The sequence below is a fragment of the Anastrepha obliqua genome, chromosome 5, assembly GCF_027943255.1.
Source record: "Anastrepha obliqua isolate idAnaObli1 chromosome 5, idAnaObli1_1.0, whole genome shotgun sequence".
Lineage (NCBI taxonomy): Eukaryota > Metazoa > Arthropoda > Insecta > Diptera > Tephritidae > Anastrepha > Anastrepha obliqua.
Genome location: NC_072896.1, coordinates 112,574,311 through 112,596,006, shown reverse-complemented (window position 1 = coordinate 112,596,006; position 21,696 = coordinate 112,574,311). Strand labels below are relative to the sequence as shown.

General features: G+C 40.0%; 1 protein-coding gene across 1 annotated transcript in view; it reads right to left on the bottom strand.

Moving 5' to 3' along the window:
• Window positions 1-6,491: 6,491 nt before the first annotated feature.
• Window positions 6,492-21,696, bottom strand: part of LOC129247734 (protein yellow) — a 30,676-nt gene continuing 15,471 nt past the window's right edge. The window contains exons 2-3 of the mRNA XM_054887011.1: window positions 20,983-21,594; window positions 6,492-7,857 (exon numbers count right to left, since the gene is read on the bottom strand). Coding sequence (XP_054742986.1) covers window positions 6,746-7,857; window positions 20,983-21,271 — 1,401 coding nt within the window. The 5' untranslated portion in view covers window positions 21,272-21,594 and the 3' untranslated portion in view covers window positions 6,492-6,745. The remainder of the gene's footprint in view (window positions 7,858-20,982; window positions 21,595-21,696) is intronic.

Below are 21,696 nucleotides of genomic sequence, written 5' to 3'. Positions count from 1 at the left end.
ATCTTAATCCCTCGGATTACTACGCATAGTTGAGTGGGAGCCCAAAAGACGTCCTCATAACAAAATTTCTTCTGAAGGCTGCAATTAATAAGAAGTCTTTGTGATCCTGCAGATATGCAGAACGCGAGAGCAATGGATTTATTAACATTTTCCGATATTCAAGCTGCGATCAAGGCACTGACGATGCCATGGTGCAGATCTAATCTGTTAAACTCCTGTAAGGAGTAGATCAAATCTCTTGGGTGTGCAGGTAAAATTTCTCTGATCTGAGTTCCAGGTAAGTGAAATTGCCGATGAGCTTGCCAAGAAGGGGTCGGCTGAATTGGTCTCAGAGGTCTCCGACCCAAACACCGGCATCCTGACTGTTGCTAAAGGTGCATGGCACAACTTATATCTCAGGAAAGTGCAGACAAGAGGGAGCTGTATTTCTTCATGTGCTATTTCGAAAACCCTTTGGCCCCAATACAATAGGAGGACTCCGAAAGTTCTAGGGACTCCACGCCATTCAATTTCCAAACCTGTAGCTGAGTTTACCGGTCATTGAACGATCGTCGCACACGCGAAAAAGCCAAGTTTCTCATTTAAGATGTGGGAATCATTCAGAGAAGGGTACTGTTGAGTACTTTCCATGTAAGTGTCCAGGTTTGGCAGCTAGACGATTAAGGTTACTGGGTACTCGTTTCTCTGCCAGCCTGGGGCATTGCACCAACCTAAGTCACATCAATATTCTCCATTATATCATGAACAGCCCTGGCTGGCTGTAGACATCTGCCAGTTGGAAGTCTCTTAATGGTATCAAAATAGCGCTTTGGTGCTACTTGGGGAGTGCCAGAGTGGTACTTCAACCATTTCACCTACCTAAAAGCTATTTAGTTTTACTCTCAAGTTGACCTTAGATACCGTAAACACCCTGTATTATGTATATATTATACACATATATACTTTCTACCTTTTCAATGTGCCAATTTAGAGTTCGAGAATAGCTCTTGAAAATCTATTTTTATGTAAACTTTCTATGCAGCTCTATACTCGATCGGATTTGCATTTTATTTCCCAGAAATTCTTTAACTTTCCAACGACGTTGGCACTGTTTGAATAATTTGTAAAACTTAAAAAGTGATAACAAGAAAGTCAAATTTTTAATAACAAGCTTCGTTAAAATTACTCTATATACTCCAGCTTAAACTCAAAAGCTTTCTAGTAATGAGCGTCGCACAGGCAAGTACTCGCTGCTCATTTGCCCGAACTGCTCGTTCGCTCATTTAGAGCGAAGATCAAGAGCTCTGTTACATACATATATACATACATACATTCAGAAAATAGGAATCTTTCACATTTGCTTACATTTCGCTAGTCTTGCCACAAGCAATGGGCGAATGGACTGCAAATTTTTCCACAAATCACAGGCCAGCCATACAAATTTTTTACACAGCATATACTAGTATTGGGTAGTCGAAAAGTATTTTCGTATTTCTAATCAAACTTCAACTCATTTTTTTTTTTATATTTATAATGAACTTTATTAAACCAAATATGTACCATTTTGGTCGACCACCTTTTGCCATTTTTCTTCTAGAGACATTATTCCATCAGTGTAAAACTTTTGTGGTTTCTCGGCAAAAAACTGCGACAAGTAATTTTCACAGGCTTCTCGTGAAGCCAACTTTACTCCATTAAGGGAGTTCTGCATTGACCGAAACAAATGGTAGTCCGATGGTGCAAGGTCAGGGCTATATGGTGGATGCATCAAAACTTCCCAGCCGAGTCATCAAAGATGTGTGTGGCCTAGCGTTGTCCTGATGGAAGACGACGCCCTTTCTGCTGATCAGTTCTGGCCGTTTTTTTTTCGATTGCCTGCTTCAATCTCATTAGTTGTTGACAGTAAAGTGTAGAATCAATCGTTCGAGCAGGCTGGAGCAGCTCATAGTGGATGATTCCTTTCCAATCCCACTATAACCTTTCGAGGCGTCAATCCTGACTTTGCGACCATTTGTTGAGCTTCACCACCCTTGCACCATAATCTTTTTCGCACATTATTGGCGTATTTGATCCACTTTTCGATTCAGAAATGGTTCGATTTCATTTCGGTTCAGCAAAGAATCGCAGATGTTAATTCGGTCCATTAAATTTTTCACAGACAATTCATGTGGTACCCAAACATTGAGCTTCTTTTTGTAACCAGCCTTTTTTAAATGGTTCAAAACCGTTTGATGATGAATGTTTAGTGCCTTGGCGATGTCATGGCAGCTTATGTGACGGTCCTGGTCATTATTTTCCATAATTTCATCGACTTTTTCAACGATAGGTTGACCGGAGCGAGGTGCATCTTTCACATCGAAATTTCCAGAACGGAAGCGAGCAAACCATTGTTGTGCTACACGAACTGATACAGCATTGTCTCCGTAAACTTCACAAATTTCATTGGTGGCTTGCGTGGCATTCTTCCCGTTTTTATACAAACATTTTAAAATATAGCGAATTTCTTCATTATTTTTACTCATTTTTTTCAACTTCTCCGAATTTAATTTTTTTTTTTTTGACTAAATGAAGCTTAAATGAAGCTTTTTCGACTACCCAATATTAAAGAAGCTCTTATGACCACCTTAAGGACAGCTGTTATACTGCTCGCCATACCTAGTCTTCGTTGATTATGAAAAAGCTTTTGATCGACTTAAGCACGAATTCATAGGGTGTGCCTTACGACGAAAAGGAGGAGATCCTGACAATATTGTCGCCTTAATAAAGGCGCAATAGAAGCTTTCGAGTACCGAATCTCTCATGATGGAATCTTATCGGATGCCATCCAAACCGACGCTGGCGTAAGACAGGCCTGCATTCTGTCGCCGCTTCTTTTGCTTATTGTCATCGATGAGATACTAACTACATCCATCGACAATGCAGGAAAAAGAGGAGTGCTACCTGTATGGTGACCGATTTCAATGGAACATCTGAAAGACCTAAATTTTGCTGACGACATCGTTCTATTCTTAACGCAAATCGGATATACAAAGCAAATTGAATGATCTCTTAAAGCACTCTAGTGCCGCTGGACTTAAAATTAATGCAAAGAAAACCAAACACACGAACGATGCATTCTACAATATCGGAGAGGAAATTATTGAAAATGTAGACTTCAATACCTTGGAAGCCAATTCACTGAGGAAAGCGGGTGCAAAAAGGATGTATCTACAAGATTGCAAGAAGCAAGAGGTACATTCGCAAATCTTCGTCCGGTGTGGCAGTGCAAGCAAATAGACATTACAATAAAACTACGGATTTTCAACTCCAATGTTAAATCAGTTCTGCTCTACGCCTGTGAAAAACTGGTGTCTGTCTGCGGAAATTATACAGAACCTTCAAGTGTTTGTGAACCGCTGCTTGAGACGCATTCTACGTATCTGGTGGCCAGACAACTGGACATCTAACACCGAATTGCATCGACGATGCCATCAAAAACCAATCGCAACTAAAATAAGAGAACGTAAATGGAGATGGCTTGGCCATATCCTACGGAAAGGTAGCGCTGAAATCAGCAGACGCTTGATACGAACCACCAAGGACAGCGCAGAACAGGCAGACCTAAGGGCTCTTGGCGCGCTACGTGAAAGAGGAATACAAAGCCGTAGACAAAACAACGACTTGGCAGCAAGTGATCAATATATCCGGGAATCGCACAAAATGGAAAAATTTTACTTTGGCCCTATGCTCCGCAACGGAGACGAAGGAACGATGATGATGAAGACCATATGTTGAATTTTCGATAGCACGAATATATAACAGGTGGCGCTAAAGTAATCCTCCTATCAGAAAATGCTATACATTTTGCGATTGGCCCCTAATGTCAGTTCTGTTTTGACATTTGTGTAGTAAACACATACGAAATACACGTTAATAAACAATGTTACGCTACACTGCTCTAGAACGCGGAATATTGCTGACTATTTATTTGACCAATAATCGGTCGGTGACTTTGGCACAACGTGAATTTCGTCGCAGATTTCCTCGCCGTCCAACGCCTATTGGTGAAACACTGCGACGTTTAGCCGCTCGCCTCGAAGAGACTGGCACAACACGAGATGCTGCCAGGCGTGGCAGACCCCGGAGTAGCCGTTCCGCAGAGAATATTGCTGCTGTAGCCGAGGATGTCATGAAAGCGCCGTCGACATCGACCAGACGACGTGCCACGCAAATGGGTATCAGTCGACGGTCTTTACAGCGAATTTTGGTACAAGATTTGGAGATGTTTCCGTACAAAGTCCAGACGGTGCATCAGCTGTTAGCTGCTGACCGCCAATCGCGTCTAACATACGCTCAAGCCATCCTTAATCACCACCAAGAGGAAGATGATTTTTCATCAAAAATAATCATGAGTGATGAAGCCCATTTCCATCTTAGCGGGTACGTAAATAAGCAAAATTTACGCTTCTGGGGCACTGAAAATCCGCGTGTAACCCACGAAGAGCCATTACACCCGCTCAAAGTCACTGTATGGTGTGCTGTTTTCGCTGGAGGAGTCATCGGACCTTTTTTCTTCGAAGACGTCGCGGGCCAAACGGTTACTGTAAATGGTGAGCGCTACAGAGCAATGATCAACGAGTTCTTTTTGCCGCAACTTGATGAATTGGGATTGGAAAACATGTGGTTCCAACAGAACGGTGCAACGGCACACACTGCACGTGCCACAACCGATATACTGAAGGATGCATTTCCCGGGCGCTTAATCTCCCGTTTTGGCGATTTGCGTTGGCCAGCAAGATCGCCTGATTTGACCGCTCCAGACTTCTTTTTGTGGGGCTTTTTGAAGTCGCGGGTGTATGTCAACAAGCCTCAGACTCTTGCAGCTCTTAGTGATGGAAAATGCCTTAAAAAGGACTCAAATGGCAATCAACCTTGGCGGCGGCCAGTTACATGACATCATATTCTCGACTTGATGTAAAAAAAATTAAAAGACTAAATAAAAATAATCCACAATAAGAATCAAAGTTTTTCTTTTTTTTTAAATTACAGCCAAAAAACATCGCAAGGTTAATTTTGTGCCACCTTATTAAAAATATAATATTGGGAGGTTGAATTAGTTTTAAAGGTTTTTTTCGAAGATTTGGGGCTTTATTGTGAAAAAACGGCACAAAATATTTTATTCGAAGTATTGGCCATCGCTAGCTACAACTTTCGCCCATCTTTCGGGCAATTTCCGGATGCCGTTTCTCCAAAATTCTGGCCGCTGCTTGGCTATCCATGACTCAACCCATATTTTGGTAGCCTCGTACGAGGAGAACCGCTGGTCCGCCAAATCGAGACTCATATGCCGGAAGAAATGATAATCGGAGGGAGCTATGTCTGGACTATACGGCGGGTGGGGTAACACTTCCCAGCCAAGCGTTCCAAGGTATTTTTTGACAGGTTGAGCAACATGCGGCCGAGCGTTGTCATGTTGCAAAATAACCTTGTCGTGCCTTTTTACCGTTTCCGGCCGTTTTTCTTTCAATGCCCGGCTTAAACGCATCAATTGCAGTCGGTAACGATCCCCCGTGATTGTTTCGCCCGGTTGGAGCAGCTCAAAATATACGACGCCGACCTGATCCCACCAAATGCAGAGCATGATTTTCTTGCCGTGAATATTCTGCTTGGCCGTCGACGTTGATGCGTGGCCGGGCAAACCCCATGATTTTTTGCGTTTTGGGTTATCGTAGTGGATCCATTTTTCGTCGCCAGTCACGACCCGATGCAAAAAACCCTTCCGATTTTGTCGCTCGATCAGCAATTCGCACGTAAAAAATCGCCGTTCGACGTCGCGCAGCTTCAACTCGTACGGGATCCAATGTCCTTGCTTTTGGATCATTCCCATCGCTTTTAGACGCTTGCAAACGGTTGATTTATCAACGCCCAATGACTCAGCAAGCTCTTCTTGGGTTTGGCACGAGTCCTCGTTTACCAATTCCCCCAATTCCGCGTCCTCGAACTTTTTGGGCTGGCCAAGACGCTCCTTGTCTTCGGTGTGAAAATCACCACTTTTGAATCGTCGAAACCAGTACTCACATGTTGAAATCGACGGAGTATGGTCTGGGTAGGCCTCCTGCAGCAATTCACGGGCTTGGGCTGTATTTTTTTTCAAATTGAAGCAGAAAAGCAAAGCTTCCCGCAAATTGCGTTTCGAAGGCACGAAAGTTGGCATACTCGGAGCACGAAAACACTGCGTTGTTTATACTTCAGCGAAATGACAGATACTGATAAACAAAGCCTAGGGATGAGGATTTGTCATGAATATATATTCAGTATTGTCAACGCGATAAAGTGATAAATAGCGCCATCTGTGTGTCACCTTTAAAACTAATTCAACCTCCCAATATATTTTACAAAATATAATATTTGATTCAATAAAAATTAAATATTTTGCATCTAAATTTTAATTTTAACCCATTTAACTTTTTTTCCAATCTTTGTCTCATTGGCATTTTTTCAACGAGTAAAAGTCTGTCAAATATAGCATTGCGTACGTTTATAAAGATGACCATACTTTTAGTTTTTTTTTTACTTTTTACATTCTTAAAAATATACTGACCGAAAAATAGTTGAGTACTCGCAGCCCACACAGGCACATTTTCATGGGTAAAGACGTACAAATTTGTTTGAAACAAAGCTTTTAAACATTAACATTTACATATAAATACAATTATACTTATTTCTATATTATTATCGATACACTCAAAAAAACACTCCGCGCGCTGTTCACTCTCCACAGCCCGGCTTAAAATTTTCTGATAGCCAAGAACACCGCCGCTATGATTAAGATACCGCTTAAGCTTCTCGTTGCTACGCCAGCAGTGGCGACCTCTACCGTTTTATTCACTACTCTATCCAGTATCGTATCTAATTCATTTTTCACAATCTCTGGCAGCGGTTTCCGTGCGGTATCGCACGCCGTATTCTCAATTGCATCCACCACATTCGCGGTCAAAATGCGATAGTTAACTGTACCCGGATAGAGTTCGTCGTAAATGAATTCTTGCAGCTTATTTGAGAGCACCCACAAACGATCCTCCGCATCAACCTTCACTTCACTGGGAAATACCAGCTCCGTTGCACTGTAGTAAATACGACCCTGCGTATTAGTGGAATATTCTGCTTTAGTCGTACTCCAGCAATCCAAAGCGTTCATATTTGGCAAAGCATAAAACAGAACACCCGTACGTGGATCTAAAAATGCAGCGCCTGCTTGCCCATTCGGGCCACGTGCTCCCAGTATCTTGAAGTCATGATAGATGTCGTTTGATGTAGCTAAAGTCTTGTTCCTTAATAGTTTAGTGCTGACTGCAAATTCGGTTGTTGAGCTGAGTGGATGGAAGTAGAGTGTTGCGAAACCATCTGCCTGTGGTTTGGACACTGCCAAGCCATACAAGCCATCATCCCATTGAAATTCTATGCCGCCAATGCTATAATTTCCAGCTAAGGGATCGGGATGGAAGAAATTATGTTGTACACGCCAAGAATCTTCCTGAGCCCATGAGTAAACTACCAGGCCGGGCGAGCCCAAGTCAGCTGCATACGCGAAAGTATTCTCACAATCGGCATCCTCCACTGCCAGATTGGCAAAGAATGAACCTTGTTTTATATGACTGCTGGAAAATCTGTAGCGGCGCAGCAGGTTATCATTGTGCAAATCATAGACGAGTAGTTGAGCGGGTCCAAAGATGGTTGTATTCTCCAAAACACCAGCAATTCTAGAATCCAGTACCCAAAGACGACCACAACGATCAGCGCGTATGCGGAAGGGTGAAACCAGCTCCGGATCAGGTTCGGCCAGACTATGAGCCTCCCAGCTGGGGAAAGGAGTTAGCAAGGGTGATTTCGTGGATTTATCTGAAAAGAGAATATATTAATAAGTATTGTAAGTAAGTGAGTGTAAAAAACTATAGAATGACAGTTAAACTAAGTTAACAAACGCGGCTGAACAAACTTAGACAGTTAGCTGAGCTAACCGTGCATTGGAAATAGCATTAAGGACCTTCCCACGACAGTCGGTTCTACGTTGCCGGACCGGTCTGGATTTATATCCGGCCAAGGACGGTCACTCCAGCAGCACTTTCTCGTATATATATGGAAAATGTTTATGCTGCTACAACAACAGCAGCATACCACTAAAGATAGAAGAACCTTACAAAATATTCTGAAGAGTGAAGTTTTTCGCGACTCTTAAAGCAAATTAAATTTTTAAGGTGAGGTTTGTAGAATAGTAAGCGTCAAAGGTGTTTTCAAATGCATTTTCTATGGGTACATAAAAGATAGAAAAATAGAGATTTAAGGCGGAAATTTATTTCGGTTTAAGTGGGGAATTCGCTATAGCTATGAGAACAGCTCCAAAGCCACCTAGCGAGGAAACGCGCTTAAATTGAAGATCTTTTTTAAACTTTTTAAGAGCCTAGTCGAAATTAATCTCTAGCTAACTTGACTTTGGAAATATTGAGCCTAGATTTTTTTATACCAAAAATACCGTATAAAATTACCCACATTCTAGACTGAGAGATTCCCAATGTCTTTGAACTGAAGCGTTTATGGCTGCTATGTTTTCGATACTTCAGCCGGTGTTTCGTACACGAATCACTTGCAAAAACATATTCAATAATAAATATTTTGAGTCCAACTTACATATAAAGGGTGAAAGGGAGATTTAGAGGTACCGGATTTTAAAATGAAATAAAACAACGAAAATTCAAATTGATTGAGCAATCTTTATAATTTTTGTGTAAACCCATTCATGAAATTTTTTTTTTAAATAATTCCTTTCAAATGATGGCGCCGTAATTCGGTTATCCATAAACACCAATTTTGAATGACTCGCTGGAGCACTTCGGTATCTCGGTCGGTATATCGTGAATAACTTTAGTTATGTTGGCTTCCAATACAACAATCGAAGCTGGTTTATCCACAAAGCATTTAGATTTTAACTGCCCCCACAAATAAAAGTCCAAAAGTGTGATATCACATGATCCTGGTGGCCAATCCACTGGTCCGAGACGTGAGATAAATTGCTCACCGAAACGAGGACGCAGTAAATCCATTGTTTCACGGGCTGTATGGCAAGTAGCGCCATCTTGCTGGAGCCAAATGTTATGGAGACCGCGGACTTCAATTTCAGGCATCAAAAAGTCGTTTATCATGGCGCGATAGCGTTCGCCATTCACTGTTTCACATTCGCGCCAGCCTCGACTTTGAACTAATATGGGCCAATGATTCCTCCAGCCCATAGGCTGTACCAAACAGTTGTTTTCAATGGGTGTACAGTTCAAGAACAGCCATCTTGAATTGCTTGGGGTTGCTCTTTAGCCCAAATACGGCAATTTTGTTTATTGACGTAGACATTAAACCAAAAATGGGCCTCATCGCTGAACACCATAAGTTGGCCTGAGCGCGCGATAAACACTTTTCACAGAGCGTCAGTTTTCGCGTTGAGGCGTAACTCTTTTCATGATGTAATATCAATGAATACTGCAAAAATTGTGTACATAGTTTGACAGTAGTCACGCGTTATTTGTCAAAAGAACTCTATTGGGAAAAGAACATTATGGCCTTCAAGCTTTTTCTATTAGAAAAACACTTTTCCTGTTTGAATATTTCATATCCGCCGCCGTAGCCGAATGGGTTGGTGCGTGACTACCATTCGGAATTCACAGAGAGAACGTAGGTTCGAATCTCGGTGAAACACCAAAATTAAGAAAAACATTTTGCTAATAGCGGCCACCCCTCGACAGGTAATAGCAAACCTCCGAGTGTATTTCTGTCATGAAAAAGCTCCTCATAAAAACATTGCCGTCCGGAGTCGGCTTGAAACTGTAGGTCCCTCTATATATATATATATTCCATATCCACAGTGGATTTTGAAACCTTTCGGCTACCATGAACGGATTTGGCTTACTAGCGTTGTTACTGTACTCGTCCGTAATTTAATGGCCTGGGGAGCCCTTTTTGGGCTTTGGGCGATATGATGACAGTGAACTTTTTAAAGTACAAAAAAACGTTTTCTCAGCTTCAAGAAAAATTAATTGTAAATAAAAAATCCTAAGCTTGAATTATTTTCAATTTGCATAAAGCCGCAAATTTCATTGTAAACCTGGTTATGCCGATTTTTGATTTTTTTTTTTTTTGTTATTGCAAAAAAACTTGTTGATGACTACCAAAGGGTAAACGAGGCGAATGCCTATTAATCATTTATTTTTATTAAACGATGAGTTTGTTGGGGAGGTGACTGATTTCAAACGAAACAAAAACAGAATTCGAAAATTGAAAAAGCGCAAAAGTAAATAAAAGCTGTATTCGTTAGAAAATAAAAACAAAACGTTGCACATTTGTTTTTTTTAAGGTAAATGAACTGCAGAAAATAACACATTCGAGTATTAAAAAATAATTTTTTTTAATTATAATAGTACCTGATACTTTGTTGTTTTGTATTTATTGCAAAAAAACAGTAATTTATAAAATGTTCGTTATAATATTTTTTGTTTCACGTTTGCTAATCTGTTAATTTTTTTCGCTTAACGCTCAAAATAAAGCAGGCAATCAAGTTCTCAAAAGGCATAACAAAAAGTTAGACTCAGCGAGAGACTTAAGAGAATAACAAACAATTTTGTATTTTTTACTCCACCTCAACTGCTGGTTGGTTGTTTACCATGTTGTTAGCGCGCCTATGAGTCATAACTGTAAGGTGTAGTATTTGCATATTAACCGTTCGTTGCTTTCAATCATTCGGTGGTATGCTGGAGTTCATTCATGCCTACAAAAATATTACTTCTCCAACTGTTTCCTTTTGCTTTATCGTTAAATTACCACAAATAATTTTTGGCAGCGTCGTCAGTTTGTATTTCCCACATGACTAATATGGCAGCAAGCAAAACCACCAGAAAATCACAAATTGCGCGTAACCAGATGTGAGTTCAAGATTGTTGTGTGGGTGCGGCTGAGTAAGCAATTCGCTAACCGGTCTTTAGCGTTTGTGATTGAGCTTCTAACTTAAATTATTTCAATAATTTACACTCAAACTCAATTCAATATTCATTACATAGCAAGTACTTTGTTGTCTGCAACGATGAGCTTCGTTATTTCCCATGACAGTGGAAGGTAATCAAATTTTAATATTAAATAGCAATCAATCGGCATTAACTTTGAATTTAAATTAGTAACTTAGTGAAGTTCATTGTTTTATTTTTATGACCAGTTACCATCTAGTAATTTACAATACCTTGAAGAAAATAAATCATCTTTCAGTTGAGTACAGAATACGGGGAGCGGGTGTTTTAAATGGCATGTGATTTGAAATGAAAAACACAAGTATTCGAGAAATGATAATTTTTTACTCGTTAAACAGGTGGCGATGGGTTAGAGTAATTAAATTTTTTTAGTTTAATAAAGCGAAGGGCCGTTGTGCCATCATCGCTTAGATTAATGTGGTCATCATGCTATAGCACTAATGTCTCTGAAGAATTCAATCAGACAAGTTGACGACCGCCACCTGCTTTAAGTCGGCTAAAGAAAGCGATTCCGAGTAGCGCAGCCTACTTTTGCACAGTACCAGGGCAGCAGCACAGGTGATAAAGAATTTTCATAATTTTTACAGCTCCAGCAGCATTATAGGCTATGGACTAGCGGCGGCCGCCGTAGCCGAATGGGTTTCTGCGTGAGTACCATTCGGAATTCAGAGAGAGAACGTAGGTTCGAATCTCGGTGAAACACCAAAATTAAGAAAACATTTTTTCTAATAGCGGTCGCCCCTCGGCAGGCAATGGCAAACCTCCGAGTGTATTTCTGTCATGAAAAAGCTCCTCACAACAAATATTTGCCGTTCGGAGTCGGCTCGAAGCTGTTGGTCCCTCCATTTGTGGAACAACATCAAGACGTACACCACAAATAGGAGGAGGAGCTCGGCCAAACACCGCGCCAATTATATGTATGTGTATATACATACTAGCGGAGCTTTAGCCACAGTGGATATATCTGCCTTATTTTGTTGAAACCTAGTCTTAACACATGGCCTAAAAAGTCTCGGGACTTAACACATAGATGACACTAGTTTTATTGCATTCATCTATATTTCACCTTAAAAATACAACTGTTAAAATTTCATGATATTCTATTCATTAGTTCGTGAGTTATTGTGCTAAGAGCGAGACGACTTTTATTATTTTCAAAACAATGAATAAAAAAGAATTTCGTGTTTTAATTGTACACTGCTTCTTGATGGGGGAAAATACCGTTCAAGCGAAAAAATGGCTTGAAAAGTGTTATGGGGACTCCACTCCATCAGAAACAATAATAAAAATATGGTTTTTTGATTTCAAACGTGGTCACCGATAATGCACAATGCAGTGGACGTCCAAGTGAGATGGTAACACTAGAAAACATCAAACAATTCACAAAATCATTTGAATGATCAAAAAGTGAAGTTGCGTGAGTTAGCTGACATCGTACAGATATGAAAAGAACCTGTTGGGTTTATATTTCATGAGCATTTGAGAAAGCTCTGTTCCAAGTGGGTGCCGCGTTTGCTCACTTTCAAGACAACGCCCCGTTTCACAAGTCAATCAAAACAATGGCAAAACTACATGAATTGAACTTCGAATTTCTCCCACATCCACATATCCTCCGTATTCACCAGATTTGGCTCCCAGCGACTACTGGTTGTTCGCAGACCTAAAGAAAATGCTCGTCGGTTTAAAATTTCGCTCGATTTAAGAGGTTATCGCTGAAACTGAGGCCTATTTTAAGGTGAAAGATAAATCGATCTACAAAAGTGGTATTGAAATGTTAGAGTGGCGCTGGAATGATTGCATTGTTCTGGATGGAAATTGCGTTCATGAATAAAGCTAATTTTGAACAAAACATAAACGTGTTTTTTTGTTAGGCCCGTGATTTTTCAACCCATGTGCTAGTTGATTGAGTTGTCACTACCTTGTTGAATGGGCCCTGTTTTGGCTTAAGAGGTCTTTAATATTAAAGAAATGTATTATTGTGTTGTTTGTAGATCTTTTTCTAAATGGTTTAATCAATTTATTGCTGATATTTGATCATTTCTTTTATCTTAAACAGAAAGCTGTAGTTTTTACAATTTTTTTTAACTTTCCTTATTAACATTAAAAAACGAGTAATTATTAAAAGAATATATAAAAAAATAAATAAAAGTTATATCTCATGAAATGAACTATAAATATGGTAAAGTTTTCCGAAATATTTTGATCTGGTAAACCTTTATAACAGCTTTTTTTCGGCCACCATAACATAAAAGTCTGCCTTATAAAGTAAACAGCCACAGATCCAACTTACAATTTGGCATTAAAGAATTATTAATGTCGGTATACGGAAAGTATTTATTCAAAGTGATCAACATAATGTGTCCTTAGGAAAAAAACTAAGAGCATCTTGCATCAGGTCTCTATTAAGCAGGCCAAGTAACAAAAAAGAAAGTAAAAGCATGTGTGCGTGGCTGCTTTAGCTAAACTAAAGAGAAATGTGGAGCAAAAGAGAAATGTGGAGCGTTAATTTACACAGAATTTTCGTTTTCCGTAAATATTTTCGCACAAATTATTTCAGCAATTGGAACAACTTGAAGTCCAAGGGACTCATATTTCATGTAAACTACGCTTTTTCGCACCCGTGTGCTCATATTTCATATAATATCAAAACCATTTTTTATTCTCTTTTGTCAGAAGAAAGAAGAAGCACAACCCTCCATTATGAAAATAACTCAAAAGGTGTAGTCGAGATCAGCCCGTTAACCGGGTCTCAGCTAATTTGAAGGAATCAGCTGCTTATGCCACTGTGATCATAACAGTGATTTCTTTACACGAAAAAAAACTGAGATTGTGTTAGTGATGTACGAAAAGAATCAACCAATGACACTTCATTGCCGTCTGAACAACGACTGATTGGATGAGTGTGTGAATACGTGAGAAATGAGCGAGCAGAATTCGGCTGCCGAATCCCCAAGTGACATGGCACTCAAACTTCCCCGCACAATTTTCTTTTTTACCATAGCTTAATAGCAAACCTGGTAATCTATCATACTTGGTGTTGCAGCAAAGAACTTTTTACTACACTTTGGGTTCATAGGTTCAAGAAGCTGATAGGTTTATTGTTTGTTATAATTCTTCATAAATTCAAGTACAAAATATATTACTAAACACTAAATTCTCTAAAAATCTCTAAATTTGGCATGCAATTCTAATATCAGCTAAGAATTAAGGGGTTACATATGTCCAGAAGGATAGTATCTTAAGAATATACTGTGAAATGTTGATGCGGGAATTCCCAATATTATAGCTTCTACAGCCCATTGACTAGGTACAGAGCGGTCCGAAGCGCTCCTGAACCTCAAACTTGAAACTCGTTTATCTCTCCGGCACGGTCTGCATGATAACTCATACAGTTTTTAATATTCTTTGATGCAGTTTTTTTTAAATATTCGAGAGTGTTGTCTCTATTGTTTTGATTTTTGATATTTTTATTAAAACACTATAAACATTTATAACGTAAAACGCATACTTTTTTTAAATATCAAAACTTTTCGAAATTCAAAAATCCGGCATGACGGACTATAACTACAACTTTATTTTTCAAGATTTTTTTTACTTTTTACAGATCCATCAACATTTCAAGGAAAAAAGATGCAGACCGTGGAGCAACTTTTTTTCGTTGTACTTTGGGTCACGTGATTTTTTATATACTAATTTTTGTAAAAAAAATTAAAATACATTTTTTTATAAAGTTTAAGTACTAATAAGCAATGTGTAAACATTTTTTATATTTATTTCTATTATTATTCCTTCTAAAAACAGTTTTTCTTTTATCGCATTTTTGGCGCTGCTGGACGTATGTAACCCCTTAATGATAACAATTATGTGTTTGATGTTGATTTTGACGTGCTAAAAAAGACTGCGCCTTACAGACCCAACCACATTTAACAAAAATAAATAAAACATCAGCAGTCCACCCATACTCGCCCTGCTTTTTTGTTGCCCAAGTTGGTTTCATATAATTTCTTGTGTTGTTTATTTACACCCTATAATGTAGTCTCAATTTTGTTTCGTCTGAAAATGAATAAATCCTTTCTTTCTTTTTTTTTGACGATGAAAATTCCATTTTTTAATTTTTATTTCATTTTTTCATTATTTTTATTATAAAGGGTGGTTAAATTTCAAGGGCCGATGTTGAATGTGAACCACACCTAAACGTCAACGGCACCGTTGAACTTCTTTCTTTGGGGTTATTTGAAAGAAAAGGTGTACGTCGATAAGCCAGCAACAATTCAAGAGCTAAAGGATGAGATAATTCGGCACATTAACGGAATCTCAATTATACCTCAGCGTCATCGAAAATTTGGACCATCGGATGGAGGTGTACCGCCGAGGCCGCGGCAGCCATTTGGGCAATATTTTGTTCCATACGTAATTGAGCCATACCAATATTATCGTAATAAAGAGAAATGGCAATAATTTACAAAAAAATTGTATTTTATTCAAAATCAACACCGGCACTTGAAACTTAACCACCCTTATATTTTTTTAGGATTTATTGCTCCTGTGCTAAATCCCTTTTTTTGTAACGATGGGAATTCCATTTTTTTTTTTTTAATTTTTAATACATTTTTTCATTAATTTTTGTGGCAACACAGATTGAACAGACGATCCGATGGCAACCCTGACAATAACAGGACAAGAGAAGAACGCCATTGAACGAAAAGTTTGAGTTTCATCTAACCGCCGGCGAAGACAGACGTGTTAATACCAACCCGCATTCACAGACATTAATCCTTAAATTATAATTAAATTCTAAGTCTTAACCTAAGTACTGTGTAATCAAAAAAACCAAAAATAAAAATACTTTTTACTAAAACCGAAAACAAATCAACTGCCGCTATTCCCACAGTGGTGACCCCGTAGAAAAAGGTGGTAGTGAGCAAAAAAGCGAAACAAATAGTGACCAAAAAATTCGGTGCAGAGCGTAACTGCACATATAGTGAAACAAAAAGTGACGAAAAAATTCAGTTAAATCGGTGCAGAGCGTAACTGCACATAAAACGGTACAAAAAGTGGTAAAAAAATTTTCAGTTAAATCGGTGCAGAGCGTAACTGTACATAAAGCGGGACAAAAAGTGACGCTAGTTTTAGGTAACCTAAAAGTGCATGTGCGGTGTAAGAGTGACGCCAGTGAAAATTTCTCGACCGTTACAGAAGCCAACTATCATAACGGCACACGAAGTAACGGTTCCTTCACAGCTACGTGACCCAACAACATGAACGTTAATGCAGAAGAAAACGACGATAGCAACGCAGCAGGTAACGAGGGTGCAGACGCCGACGCAGACATCGACAGTGGCAGACCGCAAATCAACGCAGTGTTTGGAAAATTACCGTTTCCGAAACTAAACTCGAAGTATAACATCGAATCATGGTTTATCAAGGTAGATGCATGGTTCGAACTACATGGCTTTGGCGTACGTAAGGAAAAGGATAAATATACCGCCATCATTGCACATGCTGATGATTATATCCTCGACCAAGTTTTTGGGCTGGTACGCAAGCCACCAACAATGTCACCTTATTCTACGCTAAAAAAGGCCATCATCGAAAAATTTAGTGATTCAGCTATGGCACGACTCGACAAACTAACGGGAATTCAGTTGGGTGACGGTAAACCCAGCCATTTGCTGAGCCAAATGCAGCGAACAAACGCGACGAACGATGAATCCGTCATACAACAATATTGGCTGAAACAACTGCCTGAAGCTGCACGCGCCGTTATCGCCGGGATGCTGCAAGCCCAGCCAAGCACACCGTTACACCAACTCGCCATCACCGCCGATGCAGTACTCGACGCACTAAGTCGTGATTCCAACTCAGCCCCACCGGTTCCAGCAGCAGCCGTCAACGCTATCGAAACTCCTACAACTCCTACAAATCAATTCACCGTACTCCAAAGGCAAATCGAAATACAAGACATCGCCATTGAAAAATTAAGCAACAAATTAAGTATGCTTATGTCACAAAACCGCAGCCGACAACGTGAACGTTCACGGAGCAAGGCCAAACGGCCGAATACACCACATCGCAGTACCAATATCGAACAATTACCGACCTGTTGGTACCATCGTGAGTACGGAACTCAGGCCCGTAAATGCCGAAATCCATGCGATTTCCCTACGAAAATCAAAACTTCAACAAAAAACTTAAATCTGCCGTAAGGATAGAGCTCGACAGTCCTGGCAGGGTAACATCGTCGAGCAACAAATCACAATGCGAACTAGAGGTAAAATATTCCGAATTCACCAAATCTAAACGTTTTTTCATTCCTGACAGAAAATCTACTCAATTATTTCTGATCGACACCGGCGCAGAAGTATCGGTCATCCCAGCAACTCGTGCGTGTCGCTTGTCAAAATCTAACGGTTCCACGCTTTACGCAGCAAACGGTACAGCCATCAAAACGTATGGCATGATACGTCGCACACTTGACTTCCGCCTTCAGCACAAACTTACTTGGGATTTTGTCATCGCAGAAACGAAATACGCAATCATCGGTGCGGATTTCCTCCGCCATTTCAATTTAATCGTCGACATCAAAAATTTTACACTAACTGTCAGCAGTACAACACCAAGGCGCGCGAACATATGCACCTTCGGAAAAACAACAAGCTTCGAAACACAAGGGTACAACACTGAAATCGCAAACCTACTTCTCGAGTTCACTGAGATCTGTAATCCAAACGCATTAGCTCCATCAGCATCACAGACCGGAGTAACGCATTCCATCGAAACAAAAGGCCCGCCTGTTTTCGCACGACCAAGACGCCTTCCTGCAGATAAACTTAACGCGGTTAAGGAAGAATTTAAATTTTTAAGCAGACTCGGTATTTGCCGCCCGTCGAAAAGCTCTTACGCCTCCCCATTGCACCTGGTCAAGAAAGCAAATGGTGAGTGGCGTCCTTGTGGCGACTATCGAGCCCTAAACGCGCAGACCATCCCAGATCGTTACCCTTTACCACACATACAAGATTTCACACAATTTTTGTACCAAAAAAACGTTTTCAGTAAAATCGACCTCAATCGAGCCTATCATCAAATTCCAATCGAGCACAATGACATTCCAAAGACGGCAATAGCAACGCCGTTCGGACTATTCGAATTTACGCATATGACATTCGGCTTGTGCAATGCTGCACAAACCTTCCAGCGGTTTATGCACGAAATTTCCGTGGACTCGAATATGTGTTCGTGTACATTGACGATGTGTGTGTCGCCTCAGAAGGTATCGAGCAACATAAAGCACACTTAAGACAAGTTTTCGAACGACTTAAACAATTTCATCTGACGATCAACCTTAATAAATGCAAATTCGCTCAAAAACAAATTTCATTTCTTGGTCATATCGTCACAGTAGAAGGTATTAAGCCATTGCCGGAAAAAGTTAAAGCAATTTCCAATTTCCCTCTGCCAAAGATCGCCAAGGAATTGCGAAGATTTTTGGCAATGATTAATTTTTACCGACGCTTCCTACCTAACGCAGTAGATCATCAAATACCACTGGTCAAATTGATCCCCGGAAATCGAAAGAACGACAAGACCATAATCAAGTGGACCGACGACTCAGGCATTCATTTCAACGAGTGTAAGAAACAACTAGCAAATGCTACACTCCTAGTTCATCCAGCACCAAACGCCCAAATATCGTTGAGCACCGACGCCAGCGATACCGCTATTGGCGCTGCACTTCACCAAATCGTCCACAACGAGTTTCAACCGTTAGCATTTTTTAGCCAAAAACTCACTGAAGCACAAAAAAGGTACAGCACCTACGACAGAGAGTTACTCGCAGTATATCTGGCAATAAAACATTTTCGCTGCATGTTAGAAGGAAGACCGTTCGAGGTAAGAACTGACCATAAACCACTTATTTATGCATTTCATCAAAAGCTTGATAAAGCATCACCACGACAGCTGCGCCAGCTGGACTTCATCGGTCAATTCACCACGGATATTGTCCACGTTGCCGGCACTGCAAATACGGCAGCCGACACACTTTCACACATAGAGGCAATCGAACCAAATTTTGTCGACTACAAGCACATCGCCGAAGATCAAAAACAATGCCCAGAGCTGAAAAAACTCATCGACGGCAATACATCCTTGCAACTGAAGTGGATAAGCATACCCAACTCCGATTTTAAAATATGCTGTGATGTAGCTACATCAGAAGTACGACCGTTCATTCCACAATCGCACCGTAGGAACATCATCGAGAGAATGCATAGAATTTCGCATGGGGGTGTGCGCGCAACAACGAAACTTATCAAAACACGTTTCGTTTGGCCGAACATGGGAAAACAAATAGCTAACGTAGTCCAACGCTGTCTAAGCTGCCAACGTTCCAAGATCAGTAGACACATGCGATCCCCACTACAACCAATTTCGTTACCATCGAGTAGATTCGAACACATTAATATCGACATTATCGGACCGCTACCGCCATCAGACGAATACCAATACTGTCTTACCATCATAGACAGATACACGCGTTGGCCTGAAGCAATCCCAATTAGAAATATTACTGCAGAAACAATCGCTAAAAAACTAGTCAGCGTTTGGTTCTCACGATTTGGTATACCCGCACGTATCACTACCGATCAAGGTAGACAATTCGAATCACAGTTATTCAACGAGTTATCACGCATGCTAGGCATATCACACTTACGCACAACGGCATACCATCCACAAGCAAATGGAATCATCGAACGTTGGCACCGCTCTTTGAAAACAGCAATTACCTGTGATGAACGAGATGATTGGATTAATCGCCTACCTATAATCCTACTTGGTCTTCGAACAGCATTCAAGCCTGACATCGGAGCAACAGCTGCACAACTCGTATATGGTGCTAATCTCCGGTTGCCAGGACAATTTTTTCACGATCGCCATATAAATCAGCCACAATCGGATTTTGCCAAACAGCTCATTGACGTTATGATAAAAATACGACCAACCCAAACCGCAAATCACGACGCCACAAAAACCTTTGTATTCAGCAAACTGGCAGAAGCAACGCACGTATTTGTGCGCAACGACAAAGCACGACCTGCGTTCGTACCAACATACGACGGACCATATCAAGTTATCTCCAAACACCCGAAATACTTCACCATCAAAATCAACAACCACAACAAAAGTAACATTTCCATAGACCGACTAAAACCAGCCTTTATCGAAACACTGCAATCGGATATCCAACCATCGAAAACGTCAACGCAACAAAATCCAGACCAATCGCAAACAACAACATCACCATCGAACCAGATATCTACAAGCAATCCGCCTACAAACCGTATCGGACGAGAAATAAGACTTCCCGTACGTTTCAGAACGTGAAGTCTGGGGGGACCTATGTGGCAACACAGATTGAACAGACGATCCGATGGCAACCCTGACAATAACAGGACAAGAGAAGAACGCCATTGAACGAAAAGTTTGAGTTTCATCTAACCGCCGGCGAAGACAGACGTGTTAATACCAACCCGCATTCACAGACATTAATCCTTAAATTATAATTAAATTCTAAGTCTTAACCTAAGTACTGTGTAATCAAAAAAACCAAAAATAAAAATACTTTTTACTAAAACCGAAAACAAATCAACTGCCGCTATTCCCACAATTTTATTATATATTTTTTATTATTTGTTGCTCCCTGTGCTAAATCCGTTATTTATTACTTTTATTACCTTTATTTATTATTTATCGCTTTTGTACTGGTATTCACGAATAAAAAAGCTGCTCAGCTAATTTACTTATCTGCCTTACTAAGTTGCACCAGCTAAAAAAGTAAGTTGAGACTTGAAGGAAACAGTTTAGTGCAAAAAAATTGCAACGAACACTTTTTTCTCCACTGTTTTTGATAATTTTCCATTCAAAGTTGTTACAATATTTGTTCAAACAACTCAAATTCACTCACCATTCAGATCGAAATACGCCAATGACGCGGGTACACCATCTCGCCAACGTGGCAACGCTATGTACATGCGCGACCGATAGACCTCCAGACCGAAGGGAATTACATTATCCGGTCGAAATTCATGATTTTCAATAGCAGTCCAACGCGCCTCGGCATTCTCGTATTTGTAGTCCATCTCTTTCCATTCGTAGGCCACGCGCAGATTATCCTTGCTTTGAGCCAAGGTAGCGCACAGTAAAATGGCGCAAATGCTTAGAAGCTGTTGCTTCAGGAACATCTCAGACGCCATGTTGTTTTTTGTTTTACAACGAACCAAGCAATGTTTTATTTGTGTAAATATTTTTTTAATTCTATATTATCGCTTAATTATTCAATGTCTAATTCTTATTCAATTCCTTTATACGTTTTTATTCACATACAAGTCGTCGAAATGTGAAAAATATGCTAATTTCTGGAATTATTAATCTGGCGTTGAAGTTGAGCAAATTGAGTAAAATCAAGCGCTGTTGCTGTTGTTGGTGATGATGTTATTGTTATGAATATTTTCTCTTATTTTTTTACTCTCACAGCGTTAAAAATTAGCAGATGTGATTGGTGTTAATCTGCGTTGAGCTGAAAGTAAACAATGATATTAAATTAGTAATGAAAATTTGTTGATTTTGTAATTATTTAGATAGAAAATTATATCTTTCATGCCTTGCAATTAAGCAGAAA